This window comes from Erithacus rubecula (genome assembly GCF_903797595.1).
Source record: "Erithacus rubecula genome assembly, chromosome: 1".
Classification (NCBI taxonomy): domain Eukaryota; kingdom Metazoa; phylum Chordata; class Aves; order Passeriformes; family Muscicapidae; genus Erithacus; species Erithacus rubecula.
This window is the reverse complement of record NC_136658.1, coordinates 23,194,056-23,210,525: the sequence shown is the minus strand read 5'-3', so window position 1 is coordinate 23,210,525 and position 16,470 is coordinate 23,194,056. Positions and strand designations below refer to the sequence as shown.

Here is a 16,470-nt window from a genome sequence, read left to right as displayed (position 1 = left end):
GGCAGCACCGCCCCGGCAGCGGGAGGGCTCGCTGGGAAGCGGGCACCGTGATGGCGCCGGTGGTGCTGCTGCTTGTCCTGTCGCTGCTGCCCGCGGCCGCCGCCGCCTACCTGTGCTGCGTGCGGCGGCACACAGGCAACGCAGCGACCGTGCTGCACCGCCGAATGCCGCGCCAGGCCGGGCCGCCGGGCCCGCCCCGGGACACCGTGAGCGCCGGACCGGGCGGGGGGCGGCGGGCGCGGGGCGGCGGGGCCGGCGTTCGCCTCACTTCTCGCCTTTTCTCCGCAGTGGGCTCCGAGGCTGTGCGGCGCCGGGCTGAGCCTCTTCGTCCATTTGGCCAACACGGTGAGTGCGGGCTGGTAGACGCGGCAGTGAAACCCGATGCTGCGCGGGGGAAACGGGGCGAGGGGTCCGGAGGGAGCGGGGCTTCGGCGGGAGGTTGTGGCTCTCTGCGAGCTCTCGGGTTCCCCCGGGACTCCTAGGTGGGACGGGCCCTGAAAGCGCCGGCCTCTGGCTAAGATGTCCTGTGTGTCTTCGGGTGTGGAGAGCCCAAAGCTGACATCAAATTCGAAATACAAATCCTGGCAGCTTTCCTTGGAAGGGCTTGAGTTCCTCAGCCCTTTGAGGGAGACTCCGGCAAGGTGCTGAAGGTAGCTGTGCCGTCGGTGCTCCTCTCGGGTGGGTTCTGGCGTGTTTGGGAGCCTGCGGGCTGGTCCGCTGTGGCAGTGGGACCGCTCCGGGGTCAGCGTGCTGGGGGGACAAAAGCCTCCATTCCCTGGGCACTGCCCACCTCGCACCAGCTTCTGCTGGAAGCAGCCGAGTTTGATTGCTGCTGCTGTTGCTTGGCCTTTTGAGCGAGGTAGGCACAGAAGTTTCTTTTCAGCTGTGTCAGCTGTTACAAAGCTTGGTATCCGCCTGGGCCTGGAGTGAAACAGCTTGATGAGCCTGTGTTTATTTATGAGAATACCTTAGAAGTGGCTTTCTTTCAAGATGTAACAACCTGAGTACTTTGTTATGTTTTGCTTTGTGGCTGCTTCTGGTGCATAGTGAAGGGCTTCTTTCGACATCTCCCTTGGAAGGGAGCTGTGAGATTCTCAATCTCCTACGGGGTTGTGCTGTGATAGATTAGATGTCGATCAGGAGCTATGTGTTTTCAAAAAAGGTACTGTAATTCTTATGCAATGTGTGAGGTAACCTGCCTCTTTGTGGGACTAGCAATGTGAGCCTTGTCTCACGCTTGTACTGTATTTGTACATCTCACGTGTTTCTGAAGTCCATTTTTGAGATACTAAGATGGACCAGAGCAAGGCTGGTCTCTTTGGGACTCCTGATGGTGCTACACTGGGAGCCAGGGTATTGAAAGAGTATTTTCAGCTGTCTGCTACCACAGAGTCTCTAAATTTTTTCACACTTTACCAAGCTGACTCATTTTACTGTGGGGACTGGTTGGGAGATGGGAAAGGTCCTAATAGTAAATAAAATGATGAGTTCTTACCTTATCCAGTGTTTGCATAATCTGTGAAGCATGAAGAAATAACAGATGGGAGCTTTATAGATACTTCTTAACAGTGTTGCAGTTGCAGGTGCAGGCTTTCTCTGTGAGTCAGGAAAAGATAAAGGCATAAGAATCAGAATAATACACTTTCTATAGTTATATAAATATGAGAGATGGGGGGAAAACATTTCAGGCCTTTTTTGTGGTGTAAAATACGAGTGTGCTGTTTCTGTACCACATAGCATTGCTTGCTCTCTAGGGTGCTCCGAGCCTGCAGCAGTCATGATCATATTCAGCATTCCTTATTTAGTGAAAGAAGGTGTTCAGGTCAAAGTTGCTGCAAACCAACATTTTTGCTTATTTTTTTCCTAGGCTTTTGGGCAGATCTGCTTATTGCCGTTCTTAATGAGGTAAGTGTGGGGAGTTTTCTCCCACTCCTAGCTTATTTTATTTCCTTTTTTAGATTTAAGGTACTTCCATTTCACACTGCTTGTAGGTTATCTGAAATTTTATTTTTTAAAGAGAAAGGCTGCATTATTTCTTTGGAGAGTGAATAAGATTATATCATAGATGTTTACTCAATTATTTTTTTAACTACTGTCATTTGAGTGGGTCTCTATGAGAAGAAATTAACCTTTTTCACACTCATGCAGGTGGATAGAAGTTGTGTTCGCCAGTTTTTCTTTTTGGCCTTTGTTTGCTTTTATGTCTCTTTGCTCTTTTGTTAAAGGACAAGTCTTTATTTCAAAGCTGGTGGATGTGCAAATATACTGATAGGGTTGAAAGAATAGCAGTAGTGGAGAAGTGATGCCAGATATAAAGTTCAGAGGTTTTTGTAAGTTCTTTTTAATTCTGTTCTCTATTTTAGGTCAGACTTTCTTCTTTCTCTCACATGTGTTTTTGTTCAGAAACTGATTTCAAGTATACATTGCACTAGGAGATGCTTGGGTAAGAGGTTCAGGAACCTCTTCATGCTTTTTTCATGTAGTTTGTTCATTATTTGAAGGGTCATCTGTGTAGATCCCAGGACACTGAGAACTGTGTCACCCCTGAATTTGACTTGGGATGTGAGCTTTTTGAGCAAATCAAACACAGACAAGTGTCACTGCTGTTATAACGCAGATCATTCCTGGATATTTGTGACAGGGTTTTGATTTCCTGGCTTTATGTGGTCTAAGCTATGGATTTAAGCTACAATCCCCATTGTATTTGATTGCCAACAAACTATGGTGAAGCAGATCATGGAAAAGTCTGAAGAGGTGCTTGTTTTAACAGGGTTGGTGGTTGAATGTATGGTTTACACTACATTCTCCTTTTGTTTTCCTCTCAATTCCTGTCTTGTTTGTTCTGTGTATGGGAGGTCTAATTAAAGTGAATCAAAAACTTCTACAGTTTGTTTCCCAGCTCAGGTTTACAGCAGCTGGCCTTATCTCAAGGATAGGAGGTTGAAGGCTTTATTAAGCAGACAGGATAGATTTGATGCTGCCTTTAGGAAATATGGCAGAGAGATTAGCATGTAACTGTTGAAAGTCCCTGCTGTGAAAGCAGACTGCTAAGACAAAATGTTCTTGGGTAAGGTTCCTTCTGAACAGTCTGAAAAATTAGTCATAGTTGAGGTTGAAAACTCCAGCAGTGACTCTTTCTTATTCAGAATGAACAACTTCTCACTTATGCGTTCCCTTGACATTCACGAAAATCCCACGTTTATCCCGGAGGTTGCTGTGGGGGTTACAGAAAACAAGTCTGAGGCTGAAAGCCCTTCAGATGTTATCAAGCAGCTGACAGATGCAAGGTCAGTATGTAATGTGTAAGACAGAAGTGGAAGAGCACACATGCTGGCACTGTTACGTTAGTGGGAAGTTGTCATTGTCAACAATTTAGATTGAATTCTTGTTTCCCTGTCCAGCCACTTCACAAAACAAATAGTGCTATCAGTCATCTTGCCTTTTCTAACTTATAAATCACCAGTAATTACAAGCAATTTGAAAGGGAAAAGCTTAAGGGAGTCTGCCTACTGGGGAGAGACCAAATTCTTCCCTTACCAGGGTTGCACTATTAGAGCAGGTGCACTTAGTGTTTGGCTAGTCAGTAAATAGATTCCTCTAAATGACTTTACAGGAGTGCAGTTTCTAGCCTGCAGGGAATCTCAAAGAGAACCCCAGGTTTACTTGGAGGAGAGAAGGAACACAGGTTTTAAAAAATATGATGCACTAGAAATTAGCCTTGTTAATGACAAGAAATGGTCGTCTGCTTCTGTGCTAGAGCCATTAACTTGGTGTTGAAGCAGTTTGCTTGTGTGTATCCTTGTGTGTGCTGCATGGTGCCTTTTCCCATTCCTGCACTACACACCTAGATGTGTTGCTGGCTGTCTCTGGATTGAACTTTTGACAGAGTAGGTTCACAAGTATATTCCAGCTAGGCTATAATGTTGCAGTGGTGAACAGCAAATGTAAATCTGGAATACATTTTCTGCAGTTTAATGACTGTCTATTTCAGTAAGATTATGAAGAAACTAGAACATAGAGGCAAAACCGATCCCTTATTTCTGTGGCATCCATAGTGTACCTGTTGCCTGGCTTCTGTGCAAGGAGTCTGACAGAGTGTGAGCTGCAATGCAGGGGCTGGCAATCTACATGATTTGCTGTGAGTGATGCCCAAGTCTGCATTGGACAGTGATGCTGAAGTCTATAGGCCTAAACAAACCTGGCTTTGGTGGCTCACAGTTGCCCCTTTTAATCCTTTCTTTTGCAGGTCTGATTCTGCTTGGAATGGGTTTAGCTTCAAAGGGATCAAAGACTATCTGGAATGCTACCGGTAGGTGAAGTAGTGATCTGGAAACAACCTGTCCCGTATGTTCCTCTGCTGTGGTCTGCCACTGTTCCACAGGCTCTCAGGCATCTGTTAGCATTGTCCTTGAGGTGCCATTGTTTATCATCACTTCATGCTTCTCTTACCCTTTAGTAGAATAACAAAGGAAAGTCAGCTGGGAGGGCTGGCACAACTTTACAAGACCTACAAGGATATTTAAATGCCATTTTCTTTGGCTTATTGTCAGCCTTGTCTGAGAGAGATTTCTACATATCTTGTTTGCTCAAATGTGAGTGAGAAGTAGCTGAAGGGTGATCTGGATTATGCAAGTTGTGAATACTGTGGGTCTCTGATGAATCCCCTGGTTCCCCAGCTCCTTGTGCTTCTCTGAGCATGACACCTGCTTTCACCTAGTAAATGTGTCCTACCTGGAAAGAGCTGAAAACAACCCCCTGACTTTGGGGTTCCATGAGCTGTTGGCTACCTGGTAGTCCTAGTTGCTTCTGGGACATGTGCCAGATGTGGAGCCCTTGGATAAATATTCTTGCACTCGTAGAACTTGTTCCTCAAAGGCCACCTCTGCCTGCAGACTGTGGCATTGGAGCAAAGGGCTGACACTACAGTCTGTGTTACAGGTGCATCTTGGCCACAAGGCTTTTGTGTGAGCCAGAGATGGTGTATTTGTGGTATAACACAGCCTTTGGCAGGAGTAAGGGAAGGTTTATTAAAGGTAGGTTATGACAGTTGTGTTGGGCTGATGTGGCCAGAAATGTGTATTCTATCACCATCTGTTGAAGCCTGGTGGGGTAGTGATTTCCTGATCTCCATGGCACATACTATTTTCTAACGGGCCATCTTTGTCTTTTCCACCCATCCTCTGCTGATGGCCCATTAAATCCCACTGTATGACTGATAAAATTATATCATCGCATTGGGCGATGCTTCAGCCAGGAGGAGGAGCCAAGCCTTTCCTACCTAGATAAAAAACCTGAGATTTTGAACAGCAAGTTATCCATCTTTCCACTGGATTCCAAAGGAACACTAGACCTTTCCACATCATCTCTGGATGACAGTACTGCAGAGAGCTCCTTTTCTGTAATAGGAGGCCTGCATAAAGGGGTCTGATCTCTTGGTCTTAGCTCATTATACTGGGAGTTCTATAGCTTCCAAGCTTTCTGGAGCTTGTGGACTCACAGTGTAGCTTTCAGCTGTTTGTCCCTGTTTGTCTGTCTGATGGTTCAGGAGTATTTGGGCAACTCTCCTAGCTTTTTCTCCTCTAAGGAGCATTCTCTGTAGGCAAATTATCCCCTTAAGGAAAGCATCTCCTGTCTTGATGGTGTCAACAGTGTTCAGATCATCACCACACAGAGATTCTTACCTAATTCATGCTTAAAGCTGTGACAGCTGCCATCTTGCTGTGTGGGAGACAAACCCTGTAAGTAGATGTAGTGAGGGGAGGTCTTGTAACAAACTCCCAACTTCTGTCCTGTAGGAGTGGGAAGGTGACACCATCCCAAGTAGCCAAGAACATCATTGCCATGTTGGAGGACTGCGACAAATCCACGCCACCACTCAGAGCCATAGTGCAATGGGACCAGGAGCAAATAATGCTGGTAATGTCTTCCTCTGGTAGGAAAGGGGCCTCTGCCACCTCAAGGGCGGTAGCATCCATTAGAAGGGCCAATATGCATAGAAAAATAAGTACATTTTTCCTTCCTCTGTGTTTAGAGGACTATAAAGAAGTTTTGCTTTCTTCCTGCAAAGAGAGCTAGCATTAAAGTAATCTGTTGGATGACTGTTTATAATAGGACTTCTGTTCTTATGTGGCATTTATTAGTGTAGATGGTTCCAAGTTGTAGTTTCCTACCAGCATATGGTGGAAAAAGAAAAATAGACTGGCCAAGAAAGCCATTTTTTATATCCATTCCAATACTGGTGATGACCTTCAGCTCAGCTAAATATATATAACATATGCTTTATGCTTTTTTTTTTTCTCTGTGCAGATGGCTGAGGCCTCCACTATTCGTTACAGGAATAAGTGTACCCTGTCTTGTCTGGATGGCATCCCAGTGTGCCTGAAAGAAGAGTTCAAAGTGGTGAGTTTCCTTGTCTAGCTGCCAATTCCTGCTACAGGGGGTTAACCTGGACAACACACTGTGACAAGGTTTTAAGACCAACTTCTCAGCAGCAGCCTGAGAATATGTTTGCAATTAGGGGCTGTATGTGAGTTTGTAGTGAGTAGGATTAACAAGTTTTGCAAGGTGAAGACAGATCTTACATACAGAAGACATGTTCTATGTCTTGATCTCTTTAATCCACACGGAGTAGAGGGTGGGTGTGGGCAACAGTCTCTTATGATGAAATAAGAATGTATAAATGCATCTGTACAGTGGGTGTAACTGTATTTCTCAGGCACTGACTCTGGTCCACTGGCAAAGCATCCCTCTCTCCTTACCTTAAAGTACACGTGCCAGAAATACACAAGTTACTTTGAAAATCCCTACTGACAAAGATTTTTATCTGTGGGCTAACAACAGCTAACAGTAAATGCTTCTGGCAGTGCCATCAGCCTGTTGTAGGCTCTGCAGAGACCTACCCCTATGGTGGGAGTCCTGTTTATGTACAGATTCTTCTGTTGATGCCTCGAAGTAAAAAGTACTTAGCATACCCTGAAAATAAGTCCATCTGTTATTTTGGCATTCAACTAATCTTGATGCCAGGCTTCAAAGCCTGCAGATCTGAAATGTAGCTCTGTCCATAGAAAGAAAGAACACAGAGCTGTATGCTGTGGGGCCAATGTGATCTTAAACCTCTGGCCATAGCAATTGCATTGCTGCAGGGAGGCAGGCTTTGGCCATCTACATGTTTCTGCTTTCTTGTATCATGGTATGAAAAGGACTTCTCTGCATGGGAGAAGGACCAAATATTGAATGGTTAAGTGTCCCTCCTGACAGAGGCCAACACAGGACACATTGAAGAATGGTGCTCCCTAGCCATTGATTACCTCCATGGATCCTAATGTTTGGGATCTGTTGTGATGTTGAAGTGTGCATGTGCTCCTTTGTCAGGGCTTTAGAATAAAAAATTATGTGTTCTCTTGCTAAGGTACCTTACTATCACCGAGTGGGAACAGTGTATCTTGGGACACAGCCAGAAGCAGAAGATGCTACTGTGGCCAAGAAGCTACGGGAGGCTGGGGCTATCATTATTGGGGTCTCAAATATGCATGAACTAGGGACTGGAACAACTGGATGCAACCCTAATAGGTAAAAATCCCTTTCCTCTCTTTTCTCCCAGTCTAGGAATACCTATGATTGTCCAGGGTACAAAAAATAAGGAGAAGCATGACAGAACCCTGGGGGTATGAAAACCTAGTACTGTAGATTTGAGGGTTAGAGTAGCTGTGGAAGCATGAAGGCTCCTGAAACTGAAGGAAGGAGAAGGCTCCAAGTGTTTGTCAGGCCTTACAGGTCTGGAGGTGTGAATGTTTATAAGGATGAGTGGTAGACAAAAGCTGTGACAGAAAACAAATAGTCATGTAATGTTCAACCTTAGTGATGGCTGAAGGCCTAGAACAATAAGGAAAGGTACAATCGTCTCAGAACATAGTACTTTTACTTCCTAGATAAAACAGGTTCACTGAATTTGCTTTACTATGGTGAATTTTCCAGCTGTAGCCAAGCTGAGAACTCAGTTCCAGAGCAGTGGTGCTCATGGCCTTTTTAAGCCTTGTGTAGAGCCACACTTGGTGCATGTGCACCAGGGTGGAACTAGGGCTCCCCCTCGGCTGCAGCAGTGTGCCAGCATTTCCAGCATTTCCTCACTGTGGGAGGGCAGCTGGATACCCAGTGGCTTGGCAGGGCTATGCTGGCTGGGGCTGTGGTCAGGCTGGAGGTGTGGGGAGCTGCTCCTTGCGAATAAAGGGCAGAAGTGAGTTGCTTGTCTGTAAGGATTGTTGGCCACTAATTACTCCACCTTTTGGAATTGCATCATTCACTGTGGCAACAGTAATGGCATGGTGCCATTGCCAACAGAAGAGCTGAAGTGGCATCATTTCTCTTACTTTGGGCCTCTTTTGGATGGGCAGCTTATGCTCACAGGAGATTGGACTCTGAGGCCAAGTCTTTTTTGCATCGTGTTTTCTAGGGACATGGCACTTTTTGAGATTAAATGGCTCATCTCCTTACCAAGAGGTCAGAATCCCTGAGCTGTGTTTCCAGATCTTTTCCTACCCTCTAGTGCACACAGTCCTCCTAAGAAAAGGTTAAACAGTCTTTGTCTGCTTCAGGTACCACAGGATCCCTAGGAATCCCTACAATCCTAACCACTTCACAGGTGGGAGCTCCAGCGGATCAGCAGCAGCTGTAGCAGCAGGTAGGTGGTCCTAAATGGAGTTGGTGGGAGGAAGGTCCTGAACCAGAGTACCTCAGGCATTTAGTTTTTATGCGGGGTTTGGGTTTAGTAGCTGAAGGGAACCTCTAGCTAAATAGAGAGCTCTCTGTGCTGTCTTGGATACAACTACTGGTAGAATGGACAGGGCAACATGATGTGTCTGATCACAAGCCAATGTGTGGGTTTTTTGTAGGTCTCTGCCCTGTGGCTATTGGCACAGATGGAGGAGGTTCTGTGAGGATTCCTGCTTCATTCTGTGGTGTGGTGGGGCTGAAAGGTAGAGCTCATTAATCATGTCTTGTTGCTGTTCCAGATAGAATGCCACAAACAAGTCAGACAGTTACTCCTGTAAACTAAAATTTGACCAGAGAAACTCTGAAATATAACACCCTGAGAGTCATGAGGGCTAGACTGGCAGCATGAAAGTATTCTCTACTTTCTGTTGAACAGATGTTCAAAAAACCTAACTTACTTACATCAAATACTAAACAAAATAAGCCTGCTGTTTTTCCTTTCTGCCTTTCATCCAAGAACAAATACTCAGCCACTACTCTCTTTCCATCCTTCACACGTGGTCAACTCGACTAATCTTGATTCATCTGAGGATGATGATGATGATGACAAAATGCAACTGGTCAGAAAGGTGATATGAGTACTTCCAGAACACAGCTGGTTTTAGGCATGAAGTCTCACCAGTGAAGTGGGTGAGACCTCCCATGGGGTGCTGTCTCCTGCTGTTGATAATCCTGCTCCTGCCCCTCCATCCTCCACACCAAAAATGCTGCTTCTGCATATTTAAATACAACTATTCCAAAATGTCCTTGCACTTATTTCCCTTCAACTAAATAATTCCTATGGGGGGAAACCCATTTCACTATTCACATGTCTCACTGATGAGACAGATTGGATTCAGCAGAACAGGGTACTGAAGGATAAGAGACTGGGCTCTGAAACAGCAGACATAAGAGTCACTGGCAGGGGTTTGTTGTTTATCCTGGGTGTACCAGATCCATTTAGGTGGCTCTTCCTAGTGATTCATGATACCCACCTAAGTCCTATTTCTTGTTCTCCAGGTACATTTGGGCGCATCAGTTGTCATGGAAGCTTGCCACTTTCCTATTCCACAGTTAGTGTAGGTAAGAGGACTTCTACTCTACTTCAGGGACCTTGCTGTGTGCTGCTCTCACAGGAGAGGCAATCTCTGCCTAGAAAAGACCAGGGGAGGAAGGTACTATCTACCTCTTGCCACTTTTTTTGTAATTGGTCTCTTTTACAGGCCCTATCTGTACATCAGTGGCAGATGCAGCCATTGTTTACAGTATTCTTGCTGAGCCAGATCTGCTCTACCCATATGGTAGGTGAGCCTGCTCCCTCCCTGAAACCAGATGCTCTCCCTTCCTAGAGGCATCCTAGAACAAAAGGAGGAACTGTTCTTTGTTCCCTGCAGGACTAAAACAGCCCAAAGCAACCCTGTCTGGGATGTGTGCTCCTGACCTGAAAGGCTTAAAACTGGGAGTGGACTGGACATTTTTTAAGGTGCCTGGTTTATCTCTATCTTTCTGCTGCTTTGCAAAATAAGATTTTAAAGGAGCTCAGTGCATTCATTGTTCTCTAGCCTGTCATCATTAGAGCTTCTCATATTTAGTCCTTTAGTTGGAAGATAATACCAGCCTGTGTGAAAACATCAACATGGAGACATTTTTTCCTAAGGCAGCCTTTTGAGTGAGAGTCTTTTGGAGGCATGAGGAAAGCCAATGACTGCTGCTTATTCTATGGAAAGCAATGCTTCTGAACTAATAACAAAAGGCAGTTAGTTTAAAATCAAATGAGGAAAGAGAGTGTATCCATTTGGTGACAGTGCTGTAGCTGCTGAGTGTTATTTTGTTATTCCAATGTAGAAATTGGGCTTGCAAGATAGTACTGCTTGAAAATTGTAATGCAGCCCCAGAAATGTGATCAGGATTCCTTCCCAGAGGTACAAAAAAGACTCCTACTGCCTCTGGCACAGTGCAGATGAGGAATATTCTCTGCTCTGGAAAAGGTGACCTTTCCTTTTCATTAGGGGTGTGACCTGCAAGCTGTTGTCTTGCAGCATGTGACCTAAGTCTTGTAGGACTGTGTTTCACTGCTGTCAGGGACAGGAAAAAGGAAAGCACCATGAGGACTGAAGTCCTGGTGAGTATGCTTACCAAAAGAAGAAAAGCAGTTAATAAAGTTACTAAAGTTCTTTCCTCTTATTCTTTAGGCATGTGATGCTGAAGTCCTGTCAGTCTGTGAGAAAGGTAAAGAGGGAAAGTCTGTAAGTCTCTTATTGTGCTTGATGTTATGCTGTCACTTGGTGCTCCTCTTATGTATGCATTAAATAGCTCTTACCTGAAGTCCTTAAAGGCAGTTGCTTGAAGGGGTGTGGCTGGATAAACAGAAGTAACTTTGTATTAGGGAAACCCCCTAACCACTGAGGGTTAAAAAGCTCAGCAGTTGTAGGCTTGTTGAATTACAATGGAGGGATGGAGTCCAGTGTACTCAGCCTCTGTGTGTATAAAGACAGATCCATGCATGGTAATACTTACTCTGCAAGCTTTAATGTAAAAGACTTTTAAGAGAAGGCCTTGTTTAATAACATAATGCTCAGTATTAATACAGTGCTAGGTCTTCATGATATATCTAGTTGTCTAGTATTTCCTTGAAATCAGCCAAGTGGTACCTTTAGGGTGCCTTTGTCAGAGTTTAGACTAAGCAAAATTGACCCTGGTGCATACTTGGGGGCGGGAGAGAAACCCTCAACAATGCCTTGAGCTGAGATAGTTCACAGTATTCATGCTTTGCCTGGATTTTCTTCACTCTCCTGATTTCCACAGACACATTTCTACATTTATAGAGTTTTCTTAGGAGAGATGGACCACAGGTAAGCTTGGGTGTTTATGAAGAAGTTGGGATCACAGAAAGAAGATTCTTTTTAGACTACAGAAGACTGACTTTTCCTGAAGTCTTGGTGTTCAGCCTTGTTAAAGTACATCAGGATTTAGTGGCCCTGTATTATTTACCTGGTCTCTTTAGTATTCCCTGGTTCCTTTACAATTATGGTTCAGAAGAGGCTTTGAATGGGAATTTCTTGATGCTAAATAATCACTTTATGCTGCTAGAATACTTTGAAGTGCTCAGGTAAACATTGTTTGTCCTTTTACTCTTTGGCTTAACTGAGAGGCTAGAGGGGTGAGGTGAATTTGCCTGAAATACAGCAGGTAAGTTAGGGACCTGTCTGCAATCTCCTGCCCTGTTGGAATACTGAGATGTAGTTAAGTTGAAAACATTTCCCTAGAGGAAGCAGCTGCAGTCATGCATGCCACGCACTGAAGATGCTTGCCTGCAATGGCTTATGGGGTCTCTCTGCAGGGGTTGGAGATATACAGCCTTTCTGTGAAGTCTGGTGAATTCAGGAATGCTGTATATGCTTTACCTGTTTTGTACACAGCGGTGAAGCACCTGCAGAGTTTGGGAGCCAGTGTGGTTGAAGTCTCTCTTCCAGAGATGGAGGAAGCACGAGTGGCACATGTGATCTGCATTCTCAGTGAGATGAGGGACTTCCTGCAACCTGACTTCAATAAACATTTCCATGAAATGGTAAGTACCAGCAGCTTGGAGCAGTGTAGGTAGTTGTTCTGGCTGATACAGAACAAATGTCATGTCAGTGCAAAACATGAGGTCCTCCTGCTGTTTCTATGACAAATGATCTATTGGATGACTACTGGTACAGAAGAGCAGACCTGAAAGAGAGCTCCTGGGCTGGCACAGTTCAGTTTCCTGCAAGCAGAGCCTTGATCAGTTTTTTTTATTTCAGAATTTGGAAACTCGTGCTAGCCTGGCCTTGGCTTCCCAGTTCACAGCTCTGGATTATATTAAGGTAAGGAACATACTGTGGTGAAGGCTGAAGGGAGGCACTTGGTGGAACTGTAAAGGTGGGATAGGGGCTTCTCTTAGCCTCCCCATACCCATGGGAAGATGTCACCCAGCTGTTCTCTGCTGTGAGAGCATGCTAGATGGTAGGTCACCACAGAGGACATGCCATCTGTCCTGCACCTGGATTCCAAATTGTGGGAATGGTAACTTTTGCAAAGGCAGAGATGCTGATGGGCAGAGTCTACCAACATCAAACATGAATTTTGTGAGCCAAAAGGGTCCATCAGACGGTATTCTCTCTGCTTGCAGGCAAATCGACAGAGAACTCGGAGCATGAGATTTTTGCAAGACATCTTCAGCACTGTGAACTGTATCCTTACACCAGGTATTGGCACTCTTGGCTAAAGAGCCACTTCTCAACAGCTGTGTGGTGCCTTTTAAGAACAGTTAAAAGGCACTTTCCCTCCTCAGTTTTAAGAGTATGACTTTTGTGCACTTTGCTGTACCTTGCACCTTAGAAGAGAATGTAGCCTGATTAGAAAGACTGCTGTGTATTTCTAGACTTACTGGTTGTATCCATGGTACTACATCAGGTTGCCCAGAGACCCTGTGGGATTCTTCATCCCTGGGAATATTCAAAAACTATTTGGACATAATCTCAGGCACCCTGCACTAGCTGACCATTTCTGAGCCAAAGATTAGACAAGATGACTTCCTGAAGTCCTTTTCAAGTTCAGTCACTTTGTGATTCCTCCACAGCTGTTCCTTGCACTGCTCCAAGAATTTATGAATCTGACCTCTTGACTGGAAGCAGTGATATGTCCTTCACAGTCCGGTCCATGAGGTAAGCAAAGTGCTACTTGCACTACAGAAACAAAAGTTTGAGAACAGCTGGGAAAGAACTTCAGACTGTAAGGTTGCCTCTACTGAAAAAAGGATGAATTTAATTCTGTCCCCAGGAATACTGATGACAGCTTTTTCATTCTAGGTTCATGCAGCTTGGTAACTTTACTGGGATTCCAGGCCTTGTGGTGCCCATTGGATATTCTACTGCTGGGCTTCCGATTAGCCTCCAGGTGAGTATATGCTCTTTGTGCATGCTGGGACACAAAATTCCCACCTGGATTTGTCCTGAAGCATCACAACCAGGTCCCTGCTGTTCCACACAGCTCACTTGAGGAGCCATCAGGTAGTGGAAATAAAAGCTTTAATTTGAAGGTGATTTACCTCACTCCTAAATGGCAGAGGTCTCTTTGGGTATCTTTGAGAAAGATTTCTGTGTCTCCCTATCTACTTGCATTAATACTCAATACTGGTCACTACCCTTTCCTCTCTTATTTCTCATTTCTGTAACTTCTTTAAATCCTTACCCCTTGAAACAGGTCTCATGTAAAACAAAGATTTATGTCTTGCAATTGAAAGTCACACAGCTGCTTTTATCCCAAGTACAGTGATGCCACACTTACTGGGGTAAAAGCAGAAAACATCTTTTGAGGATGTTGAGGGGAGGAAAATTGTTCCCAAGGCTTTCAAGAGCATCTGTCTGCACTACTTTTTTTCATTAATCCTTCTCCTTCTGCCTCTCATCTTCTCCCAGGTCATGGCAAAATGGTGGGATGAAGCTGTTCTTCTGAGGATTGGCCTAAAGCTGGAGCAGTTCCGTCACCAGACCAAAAAACCATCAATTTATTATGACATCCTCGCATAATGGAGCAACCAAGATGGGGAACGAGCCTGTTTTTTTTCCTAGCCTGACCTGACAAAGTATTAGAGTGAACTTGTTTTCAGTGATCATTAGAATAAGGCTTGGTAGCAGGCCCATCTGAGGAATGGGGACAAAGCACTGATCTAATCAGTTACTGAGGCTGAGCAGACAGAATTTCTGCTCCCTGCTTGGTGGATGGTCCAGTTTATTCTAGGGAGACTAACTGTGCTAGCTGGATTTTTGCCAACAGGGAAAGCTGCAACTATCTTCCACAATTTCTTCCCATGTAGGGGTCCTGTGTATGCATGGAAGGCAATTGCATCTACAGGACTGCATGCAGGCAGTTCATATTACTGTTACATGGCAAGGTACAACGTTAACTTTTTGATGAACATCCTCCTCCAGGACAGAACAGAGGTACTGTTTCTGAAGGGGAAAGGCAGCTAACTCTGCCTAGCACCCTCAGAATGAGGATGATCTTAACCAAGCTGCATTTAGGCAGTGTTTGTTTTGGCCCTGTACTCAGGCACTGGGAGCAAACCATAAAGCCTGTAGCTAAGGAGGTGTTGCTGCCAACAATGCAAGGTCTGCCCAACGGCTGCATGTGTCTCAGCATGCCCACTGCCTGAGTCCTGCCGCCCTTCAGCCTGGCATGCAAGGGGAGGAAAAGCCACACCATGAACCATCCTTGACTCCACCCCAAAGTCCTGGTGCAGTGTTCTGGTTTTCTTTTGCACGTCTCCATTTCCCAAGCTAAGCCTTGGAGAGCCTCTTGTCTCCTGCTGGTTGCTTATATATAAGCCTACTTTTAAATGGAAGAAACCACTGGATGCTATAAAAAACTGTTCAAGAGGTGCTGAGCCAGCTCAGGTGGAACTTGTAGGAAACAGAATTTGCAAGAAATGCCACTGAACTACTGCAAAAATTGAAGTTGAATGCAAGAAGGGTGTTGCAGAAAGCCATATGCAGCAAAAAGCCTGCTCTAGATATTTTAAAGATAAGGTTGGCTTCTTACTTCCTAAAGTAATCAAGGTCATAAAGTATGACATGGCTGTAAGCCACCGTGTTGTTTTATTGAAAGGCTCCAGACTGTAAATTCCCTAGTACCTTTGTCCTGCCTGCAGTATTAGGGCCATGTGAAAGGAAAGGCTTAGGAGTAACTAAACCTAAGCATTTGTGTTCATACTGGGGTGAATGCTCAGAGGTGTCTTCTGTTGCCTACCTTACCAGGCATCCTGGACTTGTGATCAGGCTGCTAAAGAACTGTTCTACAGAGAGCAGAGATCACTGTATTCTTACAGAGCTTGGAAGGAAAGAAGAAACAGAAAGTAGTTGCAGTTTCTCAGTACAGTTTTGGGATTTTTTTCCCCATACCTACATATTCCTTAACCAGAGCTAGCACTTTGTTAAGGCTGAAGTTGTCAGATGGCACCTGAATGCAAGAACATTGCGTTGCTGTCCCCTGCTTAATTACACAAGTTAAAACATCAACTCCTACTATCAACTTCACCAGCATGCATGGTTAATTGTACCTTTTATCTTGAATTCCTCTATGGGATACTGCCACAACTGTTTTTTCACTGCAGTCTAGTATAGCTCAGCTTTAGGAAGAACAGTCTCAAAGCAAAGTATTTCCTGTATTACTGATGATAAGTTTTTAACACTGCCAGCGTAAATTACAATGAAACTGCTGAAATGTATTGCTTAGCAATTCAGGGAGTTGGTGTTTCACAAGAATAAACTTCAGCTAGGAACATTACTGATTGAAGGAAATAGATAAAGCTACTTATTTCAAATCCCTTCCTAAATGCTACGCTACCCTAAAATTCTAATTTCAATATTCAGTTAATTGGGTGAGAATGGTGAGGAGAACTCAGGTTACTAGGACGAGAGAGGCTAAAGTAAACAGATTTTTTAAAAAAACCTGCATCCTCCTAACAGTGGGAAGAAGAAAGAAGTGAGTTTTTACTGACTATCAGTAACTAAGCCTGCCTTTTCACACACTGCTTCCTCCTTTTACCTAAACATATCTCAGCAATGCACAATGCCAGGGCAAGACTTTCCTAGTACTGAAATCACTAAAATAAACTTCACTCATTCTGCTGAAAGGTTCCCATGTTTTCTTTTTCCCCCAGCTGTTAGTTTATCCAGATTCTACAGCAGACCAATTCCT

General features: G+C 44.6%; 1 protein-coding gene across 1 annotated transcript; it reads left to right on the top strand.

The window, feature by feature from the left end:
• The first annotated feature begins 3 nt into the window (after positions 1-3).
• Positions 4-16,405, top strand: LOC306801945 (uncharacterized protein). The gene is made up of 20 exons (XM_079305517.1): positions 4-206; positions 289-345; positions 1,868-1,905; positions 3,147-3,287; positions 4,247-4,309; positions 5,796-5,916; positions 6,307-6,399; positions 7,409-7,569; positions 8,592-8,677; positions 8,889-8,972; positions 9,769-9,831; positions 9,972-10,049; positions 10,143-10,231; positions 10,941-10,977; positions 12,168-12,316; positions 12,534-12,596; positions 12,902-12,977; positions 13,352-13,436; positions 13,581-13,668; positions 14,190-16,405. The coding sequence occupies exons 1-20, from the start codon at positions 51-53 to the stop codon at positions 14,298-14,300; spliced, it is 1,839 nt and encodes a 612-aa protein (XP_079161643.1). The 5' UTR covers positions 4-50; the 3' UTR covers positions 14,301-16,405.
• Positions 16,406-16,470: the final 65 nt, after the last annotated feature.

Coding starts and splice junctions, on each gene's coding strand:
- LOC306801945 (XM_079305517.1), top strand. CDS start 51: ATGGCGCCGGTGGTGCTGCTGCTTGTCCTGTCGCTGCTGCCCGCGGCC. Junction 1,906..3,146: donor TTATTGCCGTTCTTAATGAG/GTAAGTGTGGGG, acceptor TTTCTTATTCAG/AATGAACAACTTCTCACTTA. Junction 10,232..10,940: donor TGGACTGGACATTTTTTAAG/GTGCCTGGTTTA, acceptor CTTATTCTTTAG/GCATGTGATGCTGAAGTCCT.